This window comes from Channa argus, chromosome 5, assembly GCF_033026475.1.
Source record: "Channa argus isolate prfri chromosome 5, Channa argus male v1.0, whole genome shotgun sequence".
In the NCBI taxonomy this organism is placed as follows: domain Eukaryota; kingdom Metazoa; phylum Chordata; class Actinopteri; order Anabantiformes; family Channidae; genus Channa; species Channa argus.
In genome coordinates this window covers 13,452,152-13,467,739 of record NC_090201.1, presented here as the reverse complement: position 1 = coordinate 13,467,739, position 15,588 = coordinate 13,452,152, and the positions used below count along the sequence as shown (strand labels likewise).

At 38.2% G+C, this 15,588-nt stretch overlaps 3 protein-coding genes across 4 annotated transcripts; 2 read left to right on the top strand and 1 right to left on the bottom strand.

Annotated features, from left to right (window-relative positions):
* Window positions 1-1,444: 1,444 nt before the first annotated feature.
* endou (endonuclease, polyU-specific) lies at window positions 1,445-5,730 on the bottom strand. Its single transcript, XM_067506047.1, has 8 exons — window positions 5,607-5,730; window positions 5,273-5,395; window positions 3,766-3,937; window positions 3,451-3,656; window positions 2,402-2,515; window positions 2,206-2,312; window positions 1,948-2,090; window positions 1,445-1,865 (listed from the first exon to the last, which is right to left on the bottom strand). Exons 1-8 carry the CDS (start codon window positions 5,662-5,664, stop codon window positions 1,751-1,753), a joined length of 1,038 nt encoding a protein of 345 aa, XP_067362148.1. The 5' UTR covers window positions 5,665-5,730; the 3' UTR covers window positions 1,445-1,750.
* Window positions 5,731-6,864: 1,134 nt separating this feature from the next.
* On the top strand, window positions 6,865-10,466 carry tsfm (Ts translation elongation factor, mitochondrial). The gene is made up of 6 exons (XM_067504067.1): window positions 6,865-7,021; window positions 7,316-7,468; window positions 7,587-7,715; window positions 7,818-7,940; window positions 8,676-8,757; window positions 9,889-10,466. The coding sequence occupies exons 1-6, from the start codon at window positions 6,974-6,976 to the stop codon at window positions 10,281-10,283; spliced, it is 930 nt and encodes a 309-aa protein (XP_067360168.1). The 5' UTR covers window positions 6,865-6,973; the 3' UTR covers window positions 10,284-10,466.
* A 1,079-nt stretch (window positions 10,467-11,545) lies between these two features.
* On the top strand, window positions 11,546-15,469 carry myl6 (myosin, light chain 6, alkali, smooth muscle and non-muscle). Of its 2 annotated transcripts, none has more exons than XM_067504070.1 (6): window positions 11,546-11,683; window positions 11,950-11,977; window positions 13,259-13,402; window positions 13,844-14,017; window positions 14,215-14,292; window positions 15,076-15,469. In XM_067504070.1, the coding sequence occupies exons 1-6, from the start codon at window positions 11,681-11,683 to the stop codon at window positions 15,102-15,104; spliced, it is 456 nt and encodes a 151-aa protein (XP_067360171.1). In that variant the 5' UTR covers window positions 11,546-11,680; the 3' UTR covers window positions 15,105-15,469. The 2 variants fall into 2 exon arrangements, with proteins under 2 accessions (XP_067360171.1, XP_067360170.1); XM_067504069.1 differs by lacking the exon at window positions 11,546-11,683 and adding an exon at window positions 12,089-13,096 and having other exon boundaries at window positions 11,691-11,977.
* Window positions 15,470-15,588: the final 119 nt, after the last annotated feature.

Genomic DNA, 15,588 nt, shown 5'->3' with positions numbered 1-15,588 from the left:
ATGAACTAAGATTGTATCTGTCACTTTGCAAGTGTCTGTATTCACAGTAAAATGTAAACAATGACAACACGGTCATCGCATTGTTCAAACAGCATACAAAAGGTCCAAAGAATTAACGTTGCTCTGTATTTCACGGTCCCGGATCAACTTTAGAAATGGCCAGCATCGATGGCAAACTTGAACCTCCCTCCAGGCCAGCACCGACCCTTGAGAGACAGGGGTGATGTTGACCATGTGTTCTTCTACTAACCATCTCATTGATGGACCCCACTACTGGTTAAAAGAGATACCCCACCCTCTGCCTGAACCCCTAAAACCCCTAAACTCTCTGTTGGCCCCCCGTTGTGCGTGCTCATTGGCTGACCGCCTTCAGGCGTCCCTTTTCCCCGGGTCCATTGTTTGGTCCCATAAGCAGCTTTGTTTCTTCGTGTGCAGCTGGGCTAGCCCGCACAGCCATTAGCCACTACACACTAAAGGGAGAGAAGGATAATATAATTACAAAACAAAAGCCAGGTGGCTCACGAGAGCTGCCAGAAGAAGCCCTTTTTGCAAGGACACGCTGGCGGGTGGCCAGCTATAATTCGATTATGAAGTTGTGTGAGTGACAAAAGAAACAATTGAATCTTTTTCTTTTATTTGTCCCGCTGTGATTTAATTTGATTCCACTGGGGCTGTAAAAAGAGGTCAGTGTGAAAGAAGAAAAGATTTACTTTTCTAATTTCTGAAGTCAACATTTCAGAAAATGTAATATTGTCTAACAAAATAGCAAGAGGAAATTCTTCCATGGGCTACGTTTTTGTCATGTTGCTACTTTTTGACTTTTAGATGAATTGCTGAAGGTCGGAGTTTTCCTGCAGTCTGACTGCTCTTGCTCTCTTGTTTTGCATGAATGCACACAGAGTGGTGGACAATGGGATCAGTGGCAGATCCATCTCCTGTAATACTTTCTTTAAACAGTGCAGCAAGTGTGTCCCCCCTGTTCTGTCAGCAGACCAGAATTTATCCTGTTAGTCACCCTAGATGAGTGAAAGAGTAAAAAAAATCAACCCCCATCCCAGCTGGATGAACACAGACACACACACACTTAACCCCACACTGGGGAGTTACACACAGCTTTACAGACAGCTGATAAGAACAGGTTTAGCTGGTGGCTACTGTTCAGAGCAGGTCAAGCAGAACAGAATCTGTTCATGTCTTTTTATTTCTGTAGTTCATACTGCAAAAGACTCACTTTCTTTTAGCCGTTTTGCTGTTATATAAGACAATAAGAAATTGTGTCAAATGCACACATGCACTTACTACAGAGAGGTTGGTCTCAGCATTGTGCCCGCTCAAGATGTGTAAACGCACATTTTTTGCCCCATTAGGCACAGTTTTATCATGCCCCTGGGAGAGCACCACATTCTCATGCTCTGTAAGACTGCTCACAAATGTTAATGGACTGTCTGGTTTGGTGTTTTATTAAAACAACTGGATAGACATGTATCAGGGCATGCACCTTCTGGAGCACTTCAGAATAAAGACTAAACCAATATTTGGTTATATATCAGGTTTTGCAGAATGTTGTGTTTTGACTATTTTAACATGTCAGGGATGAGCCTTACATCTTTTTCAACTTATCTTTTAACTTTTAATTTAAAAATTGTTCCTTAAATTTAAAACTGGTATATAATATGTTGGGGTCATAATTTTAAAAGCATTTATACAATAAGTTTATAAAAGTTGCCTATTATTTTTGCTGAAGGCACCATTAGGGGGTTGCAGGATAGGCAGAGGCAATGAACTTCTTTCCATCGCCATAGAAAGATTTATCCCAGGTATAGGTTTGAATATTGAGCTGGTTTCCTCCCAGACTCAGGCGGCACCTGAGGATGATGGACAATAAAATAATTCAATCAGAAAACATTCTTAAACAAGCCAGAGGACATCATGAGTAGATTTACTCACTGTTTTCCAGGGCGAGTGATGTAGCAAAGACTGTAAATGGCAAAATCAAATTCAGGACTGCTGCCAATCACTGCAGAGCCAAGCTGCTTGAAGTACCCATCCCAGATGAACTGCATCCCCAGGACATCTGGGTAAGTAGTCCACTGAATGTAATATAAAAAAGAAAATTAAGACACTGCTTCACATGTAACAGTATAAAACAAAATAAAAAAAGTATATAAAAAGTATTAAAAAATAGTTTTTTCTGTGGACACTTACAGGCCCATTAAAGCTATGACTGTAGTAGTTAAGCTGTCCTTTTTTCTCAAGAAGATAAAACTGGATCCAGTTGTGGAAACCAGACACCTTTCCACCCTTGACCTCACCTATCACAATATGTAGCTGTTAATACATGGATGAAAATGTTTTTTCAAGTCATTAATAATGTTTTAAAGAAAATTTGCTGTGTCCTAACCTGCAAAAACGTGTTCAAAGCCACTGGAGTCATTCTTGTTGTTACTGCGGGAGTACAGACCAAACCACATCATCTTCAGGTCCTGAAGGAACTCCTCCTCTGATGCATAAAGACCTTAGGCAGAATACCTTACAATTTAAACACTAGAGTAGATATTTTCAGATACAGGAAAAACATGAAGGCAAGATAATGCACATGGGCAACAAAGACATGCTCAATCGCCACTGTCATAATGTTAATAAAAAAATCTCACACCGACTTCTGTGGGTTTTCTCTGGGTAAGACATACATGTTAGGCTAACCGTTGACTTTAAATTCCCCGTTGGTGTGAGTGAATGGTTGGCTGCCTGTGTTTGTCTCTCTGTGTTAGCCCTGAGATGGCCTGTCCAGGGTGTACCCCGCCTATCGTCCAATGACAGCTGGGATAGGCTCCAGTCCCCCACTACCCTGAATGGGATAAGTTACAGATAATAGATGGATGGATGGAAGTATAAAGGATACCTAATGAGTCAGGCCCTGTAACCCATCACCACCTTTTAAGTGGTCAAAGATAATAGATGGATGGATGAGATACTGTATTTTGTGTGTGTCTCTCTCTATATCTATCGCTGGTATAACCACAGGAAACTATACTGTTGAACTTTAGATTTTGCATGAAATCATTACTTAATGTCAGTGATAGTTGTCTGTACATCCATGTATACTTCACAAACAGGACCTGCTGATAGCTACTTCAGTAATGCGAACCAATTCAGTAAAGCTACTTCAAATGATAATAACATGTAAACTAATATAGGGTAAAAAGCAGATGTTAATAGTGCACCATAGCAACATTAGACTGTACTTCTTGTTGACTTCTGTCCGAGGATTATGGGAACTGCAGTGATTATCTCCCATATCACTGTAAAGCATAATACATGGTTTTCATAATACATGGAGATAGGAGATGCTATTCCTTCCTTGGTCTGCAAGCCTTTGCACTAGAGCACTTTTGTGTGAGCAGTGTTGAGCCAGGTTGAGCACATACTGTTACACAATGAATTGATTACCCTTGTTATAGAAGAAGGCAAAGAGCTCTCTGCCCAGCTTGGTGTTAGACATAGTCTCCTTAATAAAAGTCTCCTGCTCAACCAGCTGCTGAGGGCTGATGTCCTCTGCCTGTCCGGTCATCCTGTGGTAGTTGTCCAGTAGAGCCAGGAGAGCTGAGTAAGTGGGCCTGGAGAACAGAGACGTCTCGTCCAGATAGCGGAAAAAACTGTAAGCACAAACACCAAGTGACACAGAAAAAAATACAAATGTCTGAAGACAAAGAAGTAGATGAAGCAGTGAGAGAATGCTCTGTGTTAATAGGATGGTCGGCTCACGGCCTGGAGGAGAGATCTGTCTGTGAGTTTGTCTGAGAGTTGGGCACCAGAGCCTGAGGATCAATGTTCAACTGTGAGGCTGAAGCCTTGTTTGAATCCAGAGTGTAAAGGGTCTCAGAGATACCCTTGATCTCAGCATCAGTGATCACACTGCCACCTCCTGCTCCCGCATCTAGAGAAACACACATACAGGTAAAGATGGATTCTATTTTATGGAACATTTCTTCTCCACTATGTCATTGAGAAATACCTGTATATGTAAAGATAAGACAATATAAATATTTATATATGTATTATATTACAAATGTCCTTGAAGTTAGAAACAAACATTCCTACAGCGCATAAAACATTTCTAATGAGCTCTTTCCGTGAGTTATAAAAATACATCCAACTGGTACTTCTACTTTTTATTTTCTCATTTTGTGTTGATGGTACTTTTGAATGCAGAACTGCAAATTTCTAACTACATTTGCCGGGTATTAAAAAACATAGAGGGAGCACGCTGAGTGAAAAGCAAAATGAACCTTTAGTGGGAAATGTTGTGTAGCACAACAGTGACCTCCACTGATCACAAACTGAAAAGATTTGACAGAGCCTACACTGGTGGAAGAAGTTTTGAGAGTAATTCCTGGACCAGAACTGGACAGCTCATTCAATAACCTTTAACCTCTGTGGTGAAACGTGTCTGTATTCACAAGATAAGTTCCAATACTGTTATGTAAAATTTTTAAGTTTGGTGAGTTTGGTGAGTATATATTTATGAATAATGTTAAATGTCTCTCCGCTTTCCCTATATTAAAATATCTCTTTTCTAATAGCCAAAAAATAATCTTCCAAATGATGGAATCCGGAGGTGTTTTCAGCTTAGTGATGTCTTGTAGAACAATAATATCAAGTTGAACATGAGCAAGATTGCCCTTAGCTAATGCATAATTTGTATTTATTTAAGGCCATTTCTATAATCTTTTCTTTTTTTTAATGAAATACTAATTTGAGGTGATATTAAATGTTTTTGAAAATGTCTATAAACTACTGTAGTGGTTTAATCTTTAACAATGTGTTTTGAATTCCAGAAAATACAATATATTTTTTAATGTAATCTACATTTAACTAGTAACTAAAACTTTAAAAAACTGAAACTGAAAGTAAAATAATTGGAAGTAGTAGTATTAAATGCAAGTACCAAAAACAATTATACTTAAGTATAGTAATGATTTAGTTTTGGCTGCAAGTGAAGACAGCATCTAAACATAGTCATCAATTAGACCATGACACAACCATGTAAAACTATTGAAAAGGAAATGATTATAATGAAGCCTAAAGTTATTATCACATACTACAGCTTTATGAGCCATTTAAGCTTAGCACCACAGGGCTAACACCACCATGTGAAAGTCACCAGGTGCTGCAGCTGTTCAGCTGTTCAGAACCAAGGAACAGCTACAGCTACAGCTAACAGTGGTCACATGAGCACATAAGAAGAACTAAACTGTAGTTGGTGACTTACTGTCACAGAGGTCTGTATAGTCGCTGCAGCAGTTTTTGTACTGGGTGCACTTAGAATTGCAGTGGCACTCATTCTGAGAGTTGTATTTTTCACCACATCTATCCTTACAGGACTTGGCTCCAGCTAGATGGAGAGAAACAGACTTGTGATAACAGGCAAGATACATGTTGGTATATTTAAAAAACATTGTGCAAAGCCTGACAGGAGTCCGGGATGTCTGGAAACCATCCTGGCAGATAGGTGGTTTAACAACAAAGCAATATGTTAATAACCAAAATAATACACCTACAATAATGGATGACTATATAATAATAGATCAGAAAAAATCTCTTACTGCTGTATCCCTGGCAGATCAGGGTCACACAAAGTGGAAGTACAGCAATGACCTTCATCTTGGCAGAGCAGCAACCTGAACACAAAGTAAATTGACCGTTATCATGGTCTCCCTTTTATAGCAAGCTTTACCTGACCAATCCAAGTGCAACACTCATATTAATCCAGCCCTTCAGTCAGTATGTCAATCATTTCATACATAAGTGTAACCCTATTAGCTTTTGTTAATTAACTTCTGGATCTTTAAAAAGTGTTGAAAAACCATGGCACCCATAAACAAAAAGTGGAAAAGTATAAATCATTTAAAAAATTTCATCATTTTAAAATTTTTTTAAAAGTATAAAAAAACAAACAAAACAAACCTTCTATCTTTCCTCTGTGAAACTCCACATCTGCTTATCACATGGCCGGTGCTTTAATGTTTCAAAATAAAACCATATCAAGCTGTGATAACGATAAAAGTAAAGACTTTTCATTTAACAAATAAAGCCAATTGAATTAAAAGTTAAATTTATCTTTTGTTATCCATTTTTTTTTTACGGTAGTACAGAAAAGCAAAAAAACAATCCACCAAAAAAATTATTATTTCAAACACACTTTGTCTGTTGGGACCCCTTATTAGTTCTCAAGCCAGAGTGACCAGACGCTGTATTTCACAGGGTTGATGGAAGATTACTTAGAACAGCTCACCTGCCTAGGTTTCTTTGGTCATGTTGAGGTCACACGCCCCTTGTGAAATGACAAATACAGCAAGAGGAAAACAATTGGAATAATATTAAAGGCTGTACAGCATCAAAGATAGATCAATTTGGACCAATTCATGGCAGAGCTGCTGTTTTGCATTAGATTGTACAGATGTATCTAAGAAAGTGTCCAGTGTGTTTGTGTCTGTGTCTATTTTCGTGTGTTTCGTATGTTTGTGTATATATATATATATATATATATATATATATATATGTATGTGTGTATGTATGTATATATATATATATATATATATATATATATATATATATGTATGTATCAGGGGTTAGATATCAGGGTAGATGTTATTTTTCCATGACATTTTCCTTGCACTCATCTTCAAGGGATTTGTAGTCTTATTTACACGTTTTCTTCAGGACATTAACAAATACTTTTAAGTGCGGAAACTGAGAGCATGTACATTCATACGTCTTGAATATTCTTACGTGATTTGGGACGAAACAGCTGAGCATTAAACATGTGTGTACTCCCGTCCTGTAGAGGGCGCCAAGCAGTAATGACAAACCTGAACATTGCCGTTATGGTCCATGACGGCTTCCTTATATCGCGTGGGTTTCAATGACATTTGAGTTTTTATAAGAATATTCATTTCTGCTGGGTGTAAAGATGTTGTTCAATTTTTTATGCCGTGCAATTACTAGAGATGTTACAAAGGTGAGCACATTTACATGTAATCGTATAATTTTAAAAGTTTGTGCTTATTTTTAATCCTATCAACCAGCCATCGTTAACGCTACTAGTTCAGTTTCAATGAGATACCGTATATCATTTTATGTTGATCATCAATGGGGTTAGATTTATTTATTTAGATGACAAAAATTTAGTGAAGTCATGTGTCTGCTACACGTTCATGACTGTCTACTAAAGACAGTGTGAGTCATGTGTGAGTAAAAGTATGCCATTGGTCTTTTTGAAGTTAATATATTTTCTACCACCGGTCACCATCAGGTCAGGCTTTGCCAGCATGTACAGTCCTTACACACAGGTTGTCTGCTCCTGGCAACAGAGAAAACCCTTCTGATGAAACTGCGGAAAAGTACAGGCTACACGTTCATTAACTGCAAGAAAGCACTGGAGAAGTTTGATAATGACATAGCACAGGTAATCACTTCTCTGAGCCTCCCTCTGCACTCGCCATTCAAAGTGTCATATAAAAGTTTGGGGACTGAAGCAACTCTCTGTTTGACTGTGCTATTCATGTAATTTGTCAAACTACCAGGCTGAAGCCTGGTTACATGAGCAGGCCCAGAAAGAGGGCTGGAGCAAAGCAAACAAACTGGAGGGGCGCAACGCCAAAGAGGGTCTAATTGGTCTGCTTATAGGAGATAAAGCTGCAGTTATGGTGGAGGTAAGACCAGTGGTACATTCATTTTTTTTATTTGGTCTTCAGTCTGTTGGATGTGATGTCTCTCAGTGAAATGTAATCTTCCTACTTGTCTGTTTGATGCAGGTTAACTGTGAGACAGACTTTGTTGCTCGCAATGAGAACTTCCAGCAACTAGTCAAGGATGTGGCATTTGCCACCTTGGCTCATCACTGTAATAACACCCAAAGACAGACTGGGTATATCAAGGTAAAAGTTGTTTAATCTCTGAGTTTTGTTTTCTAAAAGTTAAAAGAGACATTAAGTTGCAAAGATTCTCTTGTTCTTACAGTAGTTTCCACTAGATGCAGTTCACCTGGATGCTTAAAGTTGTAGTTTAACATTTCGGAAAATATGCTGATTTGTTTTCTTTTAAATGTCGAAGTTGAGAGAAACTGCAACATCTTTCTTGAGTCTTTGAGTTACTTTATTGTTGTCACATGAATTCAGCTGGTGGACCTCTCACAGACAGCAGGTTATTTTACTTGTTATGGCAGAACAATCACAGTTAAAGGTAAAAACATAAACAATGGCTCTCTTATATCACTTATTGTAATGCAGCAAATAACTGTAGTTATTGATTGCACCTGCGAAAGCTGTCATTATTTCAGTAAGGGTTTGCATACACTGCTAAACACGTGGGAACTGAAGTGTCAGGTGTTTCATATTTAGTTTATATTGTTAGCTATGTAGCACAGTGGTGCTGATGGAGGTAATTTAAGGCTGGAAATACATTTCTTATTTTTATATTTACTTTTTTATAAAATGTTAGACTAGATGTTGGTGGTGATAGGAAGGAATATACAGCTTTGTATAACTGTAATCTATGGTGTCGATTCATCAAAATGACTGAATGAAACACCATAAAACCAGGTTTTCAGAGTTTATTAGCCTCACTTCTTTTCCTTTACTTCATTTTTGTTAACAAACTGTTTTTGTTTTCAGAGTGTCTTGGTAGGTGATGAGTTAAGCAAACTCGGTGTGGATAAAGGCACTTCACTTGCAGACAAAGTGGCTCTTACAATTGGTCAGTAAAACATGCATTTTTCTTCACTAAAGTTACATTTCCTAATTCTTTTTTACAATACTGCTAATTTCAAAGATTTACCCATCCTGTTGCTTTCTATTTGCATTTATTCACTTTTCTTTGCACTATAAAACAAGATTTCTAAATTTTAAGTGATTTTGTTTACTGTGTTGGAATTCATACATACTTGTTTTGAAAAATTGCTGTATTGCATTTGCTGTATAAGAACCTGATTATTTGTGAATGCTATTTTGCACCAGAAGAGTGTGAAAACTGACCTACTCAAATGTTTACAATCTTATTATGGAATATATTTTGCATCTATTCCTACCACTTAAGTGCCAGTTAAGTATTTTATAAGGTAATATTTTGTGCACCTAAAGTTTAGAGGGTTTTTTGTTTGTTTGATAATTTAAGAAGTGTTTTCTGCACCCATGTTTATGACAAAAATACTATTTGACTTAGATTTTTGCTTGCCTTGTACCTCACTTGTAAGTCGCTTTTGGATAAAAGCGTCTGCTAAATGACTAAATGTAAATGTAAATGTATTTGTTCTAATCTGTCAGGTGGAGTCCAGAATCCAATAACCTTTGTTTTTCATACCTTTCTTGCCTGGTGACCATCAATAACTCTTAATTTCTGCAGAAAATGTCCTTTGTTTGAGCCACGACACATGTGTACAAACCTGTTTTGTCAAGATCACAGGTTGATAGTAGAGATTTCTCTTCTTTAAATATGGCAGGACCTCCCAGACTGAAACATTTTTGTCATTGAAGACAGGATCATTTTCCAGAATAGGCTATAGCTGCAAAAATTATAACACTAGCTAGTGATATACTGAATAGTTTTTGCTTTACACAAATATTCATGATTGGATTTTTTTTTGTTATAAAAACTAAGTGAAGTTTTCTACCTGTTGGCACTCAAAGCGCTTTACACTGCTTCTCATTCACCCATTCACACTCACAATCACACACACACTCATACACCGATGGGGGAGCTCCTATGCAGCTGGCCAACAGCTGGGAAATGAATTTATGAGATAAGGTTAAAAACTTTCTTTACTGTGTAATGAACCAGCTAAACCTGGTGTTTTGCAACATTCACTGATGTTGTCCTCTTTCCTCTCAGGTCGTCTTGGTGAAAACATGTCAGTAAAGCGGGCCGTGACAGTTGGTGTCCCTGCTGATTGGCATATCGGCTCGTATGTGCATGGTGGTTTGAGCAGCCAGGCTGAGGTGGGCATGGGACGGTATGGTGCCCTGGTCATATTTCAGGGTGGAAAAGAGGGAGAACAGGAAAGTTTAGGCCGCAAGCTGGGACAGCACATAGTGGGAGAAGCCCCCTTATTCCTGGGTAACATGGATGACTTGCCCTGTGGTGAAAGTGAGACACGTCTGCTGCCTCAGACCTTTCTGGGAGACCCAAGTAGAACCGTGGCTCAGTTCCTCAGGGGTAAACAAGCTCGCGTGTTGGACTTTGTTCGATTTCAATGTGGAGAGAAAAACAAAGAAGAAACAGAATAAAAAGAGGGAAGTTGTTAATTTTGAAATATTTGTCATACTGTAAGTTCTTATTTCATATAAACATGACATTCAATTACCCATTTACTTCGTAACATTCAGTCACACATTGTCATCATGAATTTGTAAGCAGAATATATAGACCTCCCAGCAATGGTGACTGATGAAATAAACTATCTAACAGTTTCTATTTGTTTTTTTTTCTGTCCAGGTTAATATGAATGAGCTTTGTCAAACCCAGTATGCATTGTCCAAAAAAATGCATAATGCAAGGAAAAAAGATTTTGAGCAAAACAAAGTGACAAACTAATTACAGTGATATCAGATTTGAAAAATCTCATATTAAAGTGTTTACCTTAGGTGTGTCCCAGCACAAGTGCATGTGATCATTTCTGTTCCTAGTTGAGTAAACTGTGGTCGCCAGTAAACCTAACATGCATGTCTTTGGACTGTGACAGGAAAACCAAACGAGCATGGGGAGACCATGTAAAATTCACACAGAAAGGCCACAGTTGGCCAGGATTCAAACCTGGGACCTTGTAGCACAACTGCAGTTTCCATGAGCGTGCTGTTCTCTTATATGCAGTGATGCATTGTGTTTCAGTCACACATTGACTGAAACAAGTATGTGTTACTATGCAAGTGACTTGGGCACATAAATTGCTATGTTCTCATCACACAATAACAAAAGGGATGCATCACTTTGGCCACAGGGATATTCATTAAAATGACAACAAACCCAAACATACAACTGAGGACCAGAAATGATTGTCAGCACTGACAAGAACAAAGAATAACTCTACAGATGGTATGGGCCGGCAGATCTCTGGTGTCAACATAATTTAGTCAGTCTGGGTTTACATGAAGAGACAAAGGCAACAGAGAGCCTAAATCCACAGAACTGTGCCACATTCTCAGAGATGAACAACACCCGCTTATGAAACAATTTGAAGGAAAGCAAACATTAGCAAATATTTTCCTCCATTAATATAAAGGATTCAACATATGGCCTCCGTTTGCCTTAATTATGGGAATGTAGGCTTTTAAGCCTCTTAAGGGACAGCCAGGGACAATTGGCATAGGAAACACATTTCTCAATTGTCATTACCACAAACATTGCATTAACACTTAAAGAGAGTTTTATATATATATCGTGAGAAAAACATTTTTATATTCATGCCAATCCTGTATTATCCGGTATCCGGTAAAAACAGACTCGTGACTCGAAGCTGCAGCTGCTCCCTGCTGGAACGCCAGAGGTGCTTTTGTGAAATACAGGCCTGTGATTGGCTCTACAAGCTGCGCTGACGTCATGTTGTGGGCCGGGTAGTAACGTAAGGCTCTGTCCTCGTATCCCAGTCGCGACACAGACACTACATCTACACACCGTCAAGCCAGACATGGTAAGAGAAGATGGTGTTTCGGATTGCTATTGCTAAACAGCTAATGTTAGCGTTAATAGATTTTAACGGTTAAGCTAGCTGCTTAAGCTGCCGCAGGCCTGCTCTAACGTTAAGCCTTTAGCCACAGGCTTTTTATGAAGTGCACGGTGGCGTTAATGGAGAATTAACTTATAGTGTTTATAAATCACACTAATGCCTAACCATTGTTTTCCTTCTGCTAATTGTTTTACCTTCCTCTGATTATTTTTTAACCCTACCTCGACTAGTCTGATTTCACAGAGGACCAGATCATGGGTAAGTTAATCTGTGTTTACAAATGTATGATTTTGTTCATTTTTCACGGCACAGTAAATTGGTCTCAGCCGTAAACTACACATTTGAAATAGCTCTTTGAAATCCCTGTAGCTGGACATTTGTCTCCGCTAACCTCTGGATCCCAGCAGGTAAATCAGCATGCCAAAGACAGACTGACCTCGACTAAACATGTTTTGACTGTATGTTTAAATCTTGGTGTGTTTAATGCTTGTCACGACTTACATTTTACAAATACTGTGTGAATTCATCTCGAGTGCCATAGAATGAACTAACCTGCAGTAGCAATAAATATAATAGTATCACGTATGTGGTCACGTGATTGCCATTGTGCATGATTGCGGAAACATGTTTTAATGTGTTAGATGTCACCAGTTACAGTGAGGTTATGTTTAACAGAACAGCCTACTGTATTGTTCAGGGTGTTAAGCCAGACTTCATTTCTCTGGTGTATATAAACTGAATCTATTCTTTGATGGCACAGAACAATATAATTGTTAACGCCTGAGGATTCACTGATAGCTAACAGAAAAGGAAAGACACTTCAAAAAGGACTGAAGCCTGAACAGCAAAACTAATTAAATAAATCCACCCATCTATTGTCTTTAACTGCTTGTCCTGTTTAGTGTTGTGGTGGGCTGGTGTGACATGGCAGTGATAACCATTTCACCAATGTGCTGCCGAAAATAAATAAATACAAATAAAAACTTTGAGCCATGCCATCTTTTAAGATAAGTGAGACAGAGGAGAAACCTGATTACTTAGCTTCTTCATGTGGATTTACAGTAACTAGATTATTTAGGTACATGTAATAACATTGATACGTTTTAAAGGTTGTTATTATTAAAAACACAGTGTTTTTATGTTTTTGCAGTGTGTTTGGGTCTGATGTGAGTCAGAATACCAATGCTTTTAATATGTAAAAGGGGAAAGACCTAAACTTGCTCCTGTTAGAATACCATTTCCTTTCATCATGTTGTGTATGGGCATGTATATAATGGCTAATATCTTGTTTTTTTTTTATTTTGGGTTCTTCTGATACTTTACGATACCACCACACTATGAGCTGTAGGACACCTACCTACATGCAGCTTTGTAGACGTGATGAGACTTCATGCATGTGTGTACTGTGAAAACAGTACACACGTTTGAATTACACATTTGTCTGAATTACACATTTGCCTTTCTCTACTTTTGCTCATGAGTAAGGCAAAGTAAGACTTGTACAGCTGTAACTCAACTCCACCTCTGTCTCCCTATCAGAGTTCAAGGAGGCCTTCCTTTTGTTTGACCGGACAGGTGAGGGGAAGATCACCTACAACCAGTGTGGTGATGTTATGCGGGCCCTTGGACAGAACCCTGTCAATGCAGAGGTGCTCAAAGTGCTGGGAAACCCCAAGTTAGAAGGTGAAGCTTGTCACACCACCCATGCAATGGAACCAAATTTATTTACTGCATTATTATTGCTTTGGTTAACAGTCAGTTGCAAGCTTTTTTTATAAAAAGATTTTTCACTACAGCCTAAGATTTCATATCCTATGCTGTTGGATTGTGGTAATTTCCATGAATACTCTAAAGGCTATAAGCTCATAGAGCTGCTTTTTTGGAATTTAAACAATTCAAAGCTATGCAAGTACTGTTCAACTTGTATGCCTGTGTGAAACATGAACAATTGCTACTGTTAACATATTATAAATAAATAAAATTGCATTAAAACATTTGCACAAATATTCTCTATTCACCAATAATTTTTCAACTGTCACTGTTTCTTTGTGTCTTTGGTGGTGGTATATAAAACTACACTCTATAAACCACTTCATTTTTTATTCATAATGAATTCACCTGCAGAGATGAACCACAAGATGCTGGATTTTGAACAGTTCCTACCAATGCTTCAGACCATTGCAAAGAACAAAGACCAGGGCACTTTTGAAGATATCGTTGAAGGCCTGCGTGTCTTTGACAAAGAGGGAAATGGAACTGTAATGGGAGCAGAGCTACGGCATGTCCTCACTACACTAGGTAAGGGCTCAAATACCTGCTAAAAAGTCTTAAGCTCCATATAGATATTACTGTCTGTTTTCCTGTCACGCTCATGCTTGTCAAAGAAAATCCATTCAGACAGTACTTACTGCCAACTTGATAACAGGACAACTGCCCCCCCCCCCCCCCCCCCCCCCCTTGAGAATGTTTTCCTTTATTGTGGCTTTGCGTTGCAGGTGAAAAAATGACAGAGGAGGAAGTGGAGGCTCTTTTGGCGGGACACGAAGATGCCAATGGCTGCATTAACTATGAAGGTAACAAAAGGCAATATGTGGAGAGGTTAAATTAGATTCTTAAAATGTAAACATGGCATGGCATATTCCATGCAATTTGCCATATTACCATGAGACTCTAAAGTAGAATTAGTGTTTGTGTCTTCTACTTGTTGACATGTTTGTACAGACTCAACACAAATTCTATTTGGTTTAGTTCTAACTGAAGCTGTAAAATTCATCTAGTCACCCAACAGCAGTTGGGGAAAAAATAAAAAATAAAAATCAAACCATAACCAGAAATGTGAACGTATAAACTTTACATATTCATTGCAAATATATCTCGTGCAACATGGATTGTAGCATATTCTGTAGCCTCAGAGTATTGCTGGCATTTTTAATTTTTGGGCTTTACCATTTAAACCTCCTATGCACAGTGCTCCTTTACCAGCTTTGGGGATCCCTGCATGTATCTGATGCAGTAGCTTGCTTATCTTGGAAAGAATAATGGCCTTTCACACACTGGATGTATAAAAAGTTAACACCAAAGATGCGATTAACAAAAATGCTGCAAACACATATTAACTGACGTAACTGTGTTTGGTTGCCAGCTCATTGCCCAGGCTACAGCTTCATATTTATGTAAAAATGTTTTATGTTATGAAGTTGATCAGACCACTTGAGTAGACCTGTGGAGGCCAGTGCAATTCAGGTTTCTGGCTCTTCTTTGGCATAGCTGACGAGGAGAGGGTTAGTGTCACTGATGATAGATTCACTTTATTCTTCTAGGCTTCGGAATTAAAATTGTCGTTTCTCTCCTGACAGAACTCGTCCGGATGGTTATGAGCGGTTGAGGATTTCAGTAACACACTTCCAGCTTTAATTATAGTGTATTATATTTTTGTATTGTTTTGCCATTCCATTGATGTCACCCTACCTCCAATGAGTGTGTTTTGCTTTGTGTGTTTATTTTAGTTCAAAGTGCCTTTTCTGTCTATTGTCAAGAAACATTCATCTCATTTTCTGTTCACATTATTCAGCTGCAGAGATCCAAGCTGTAGTAACATTCCTGTGATGGTTCAAATTTCCATAGTCTTGTTAAGTGTTGTGGTGGTGGTGTTGTTGTTGTTGTTGTTGTTTTTATTTAATAGATTTAATGTGACTCATTACATTCAACAGTATTAACTGTAATAACAGTAATAAAAGTTGGTTTACTAAGTCTTAGCCTGATTCTGTTTAAAGCATGTAATTAATACATTACCCATTTAATAACATTACAAATGTTTATGGAGAAGAAAACTAGTTATCAGTAAATCATAAATAGAAAACATTGTATAA

Bases quoted from the DNA above. Each gene is read 5' to 3' on its own strand.
- endou (XM_067506047.1), bottom strand. From the start codon at position 5,664: ATGAAGGTCATTGCTGTACTTCCACTTTGTGTGACCCTGATCTGCCAG. The intron at 3,938-5,272 runs GTAAGTCACCAA...GTGTTTCTCTAG, and splicing joins CTATACAGACCTCTGTGACA to ATGCGGGAGCAGGAGGTGGC. The intron at 2,313-2,401 runs GTTAGGACACAG...ATATTGTGATAG, and splicing joins CTTTGAACACGTTTTTGCAG to GTGAGGTCAAGGGTGGAAAG.
- myl6 (XM_067504069.1), top strand. From the start codon at position 13,057: ATGAGCTGTAGGACACCTACCTACATGCAGCTTTGTAGAC. The intron at 13,403-13,843 runs GTGAAGCTTGTC...ATTCACCTGCAG, and splicing joins GGGAAACCCCAAGTTAGAAG to AGATGAACCACAAGATGCTG. The intron at 14,293-15,075 runs GTAACAAAAGGC...CTCTCCTGACAG, and splicing joins TGGCTGCATTAACTATGAAG to AACTCGTCCGGATGGTTATG.
- tsfm (XM_067504067.1), top strand. From the start codon at position 6,974: ATGTTGTTCAATTTTTTATGCCGTGCAATTACTAGAGATGTTACAAAG. The intron at 7,941-8,675 runs GTAAAAGTTGTT...TTTTGTTTTCAG, and splicing joins GACAGACTGGGTATATCAAG to AGTGTCTTGGTAGGTGATGA. The intron at 8,758-9,888 runs GTCAGTAAAACA...CTTTCCTCTCAG, and splicing joins CAAAGTGGCTCTTACAATTG to GTCGTCTTGGTGAAAACATG.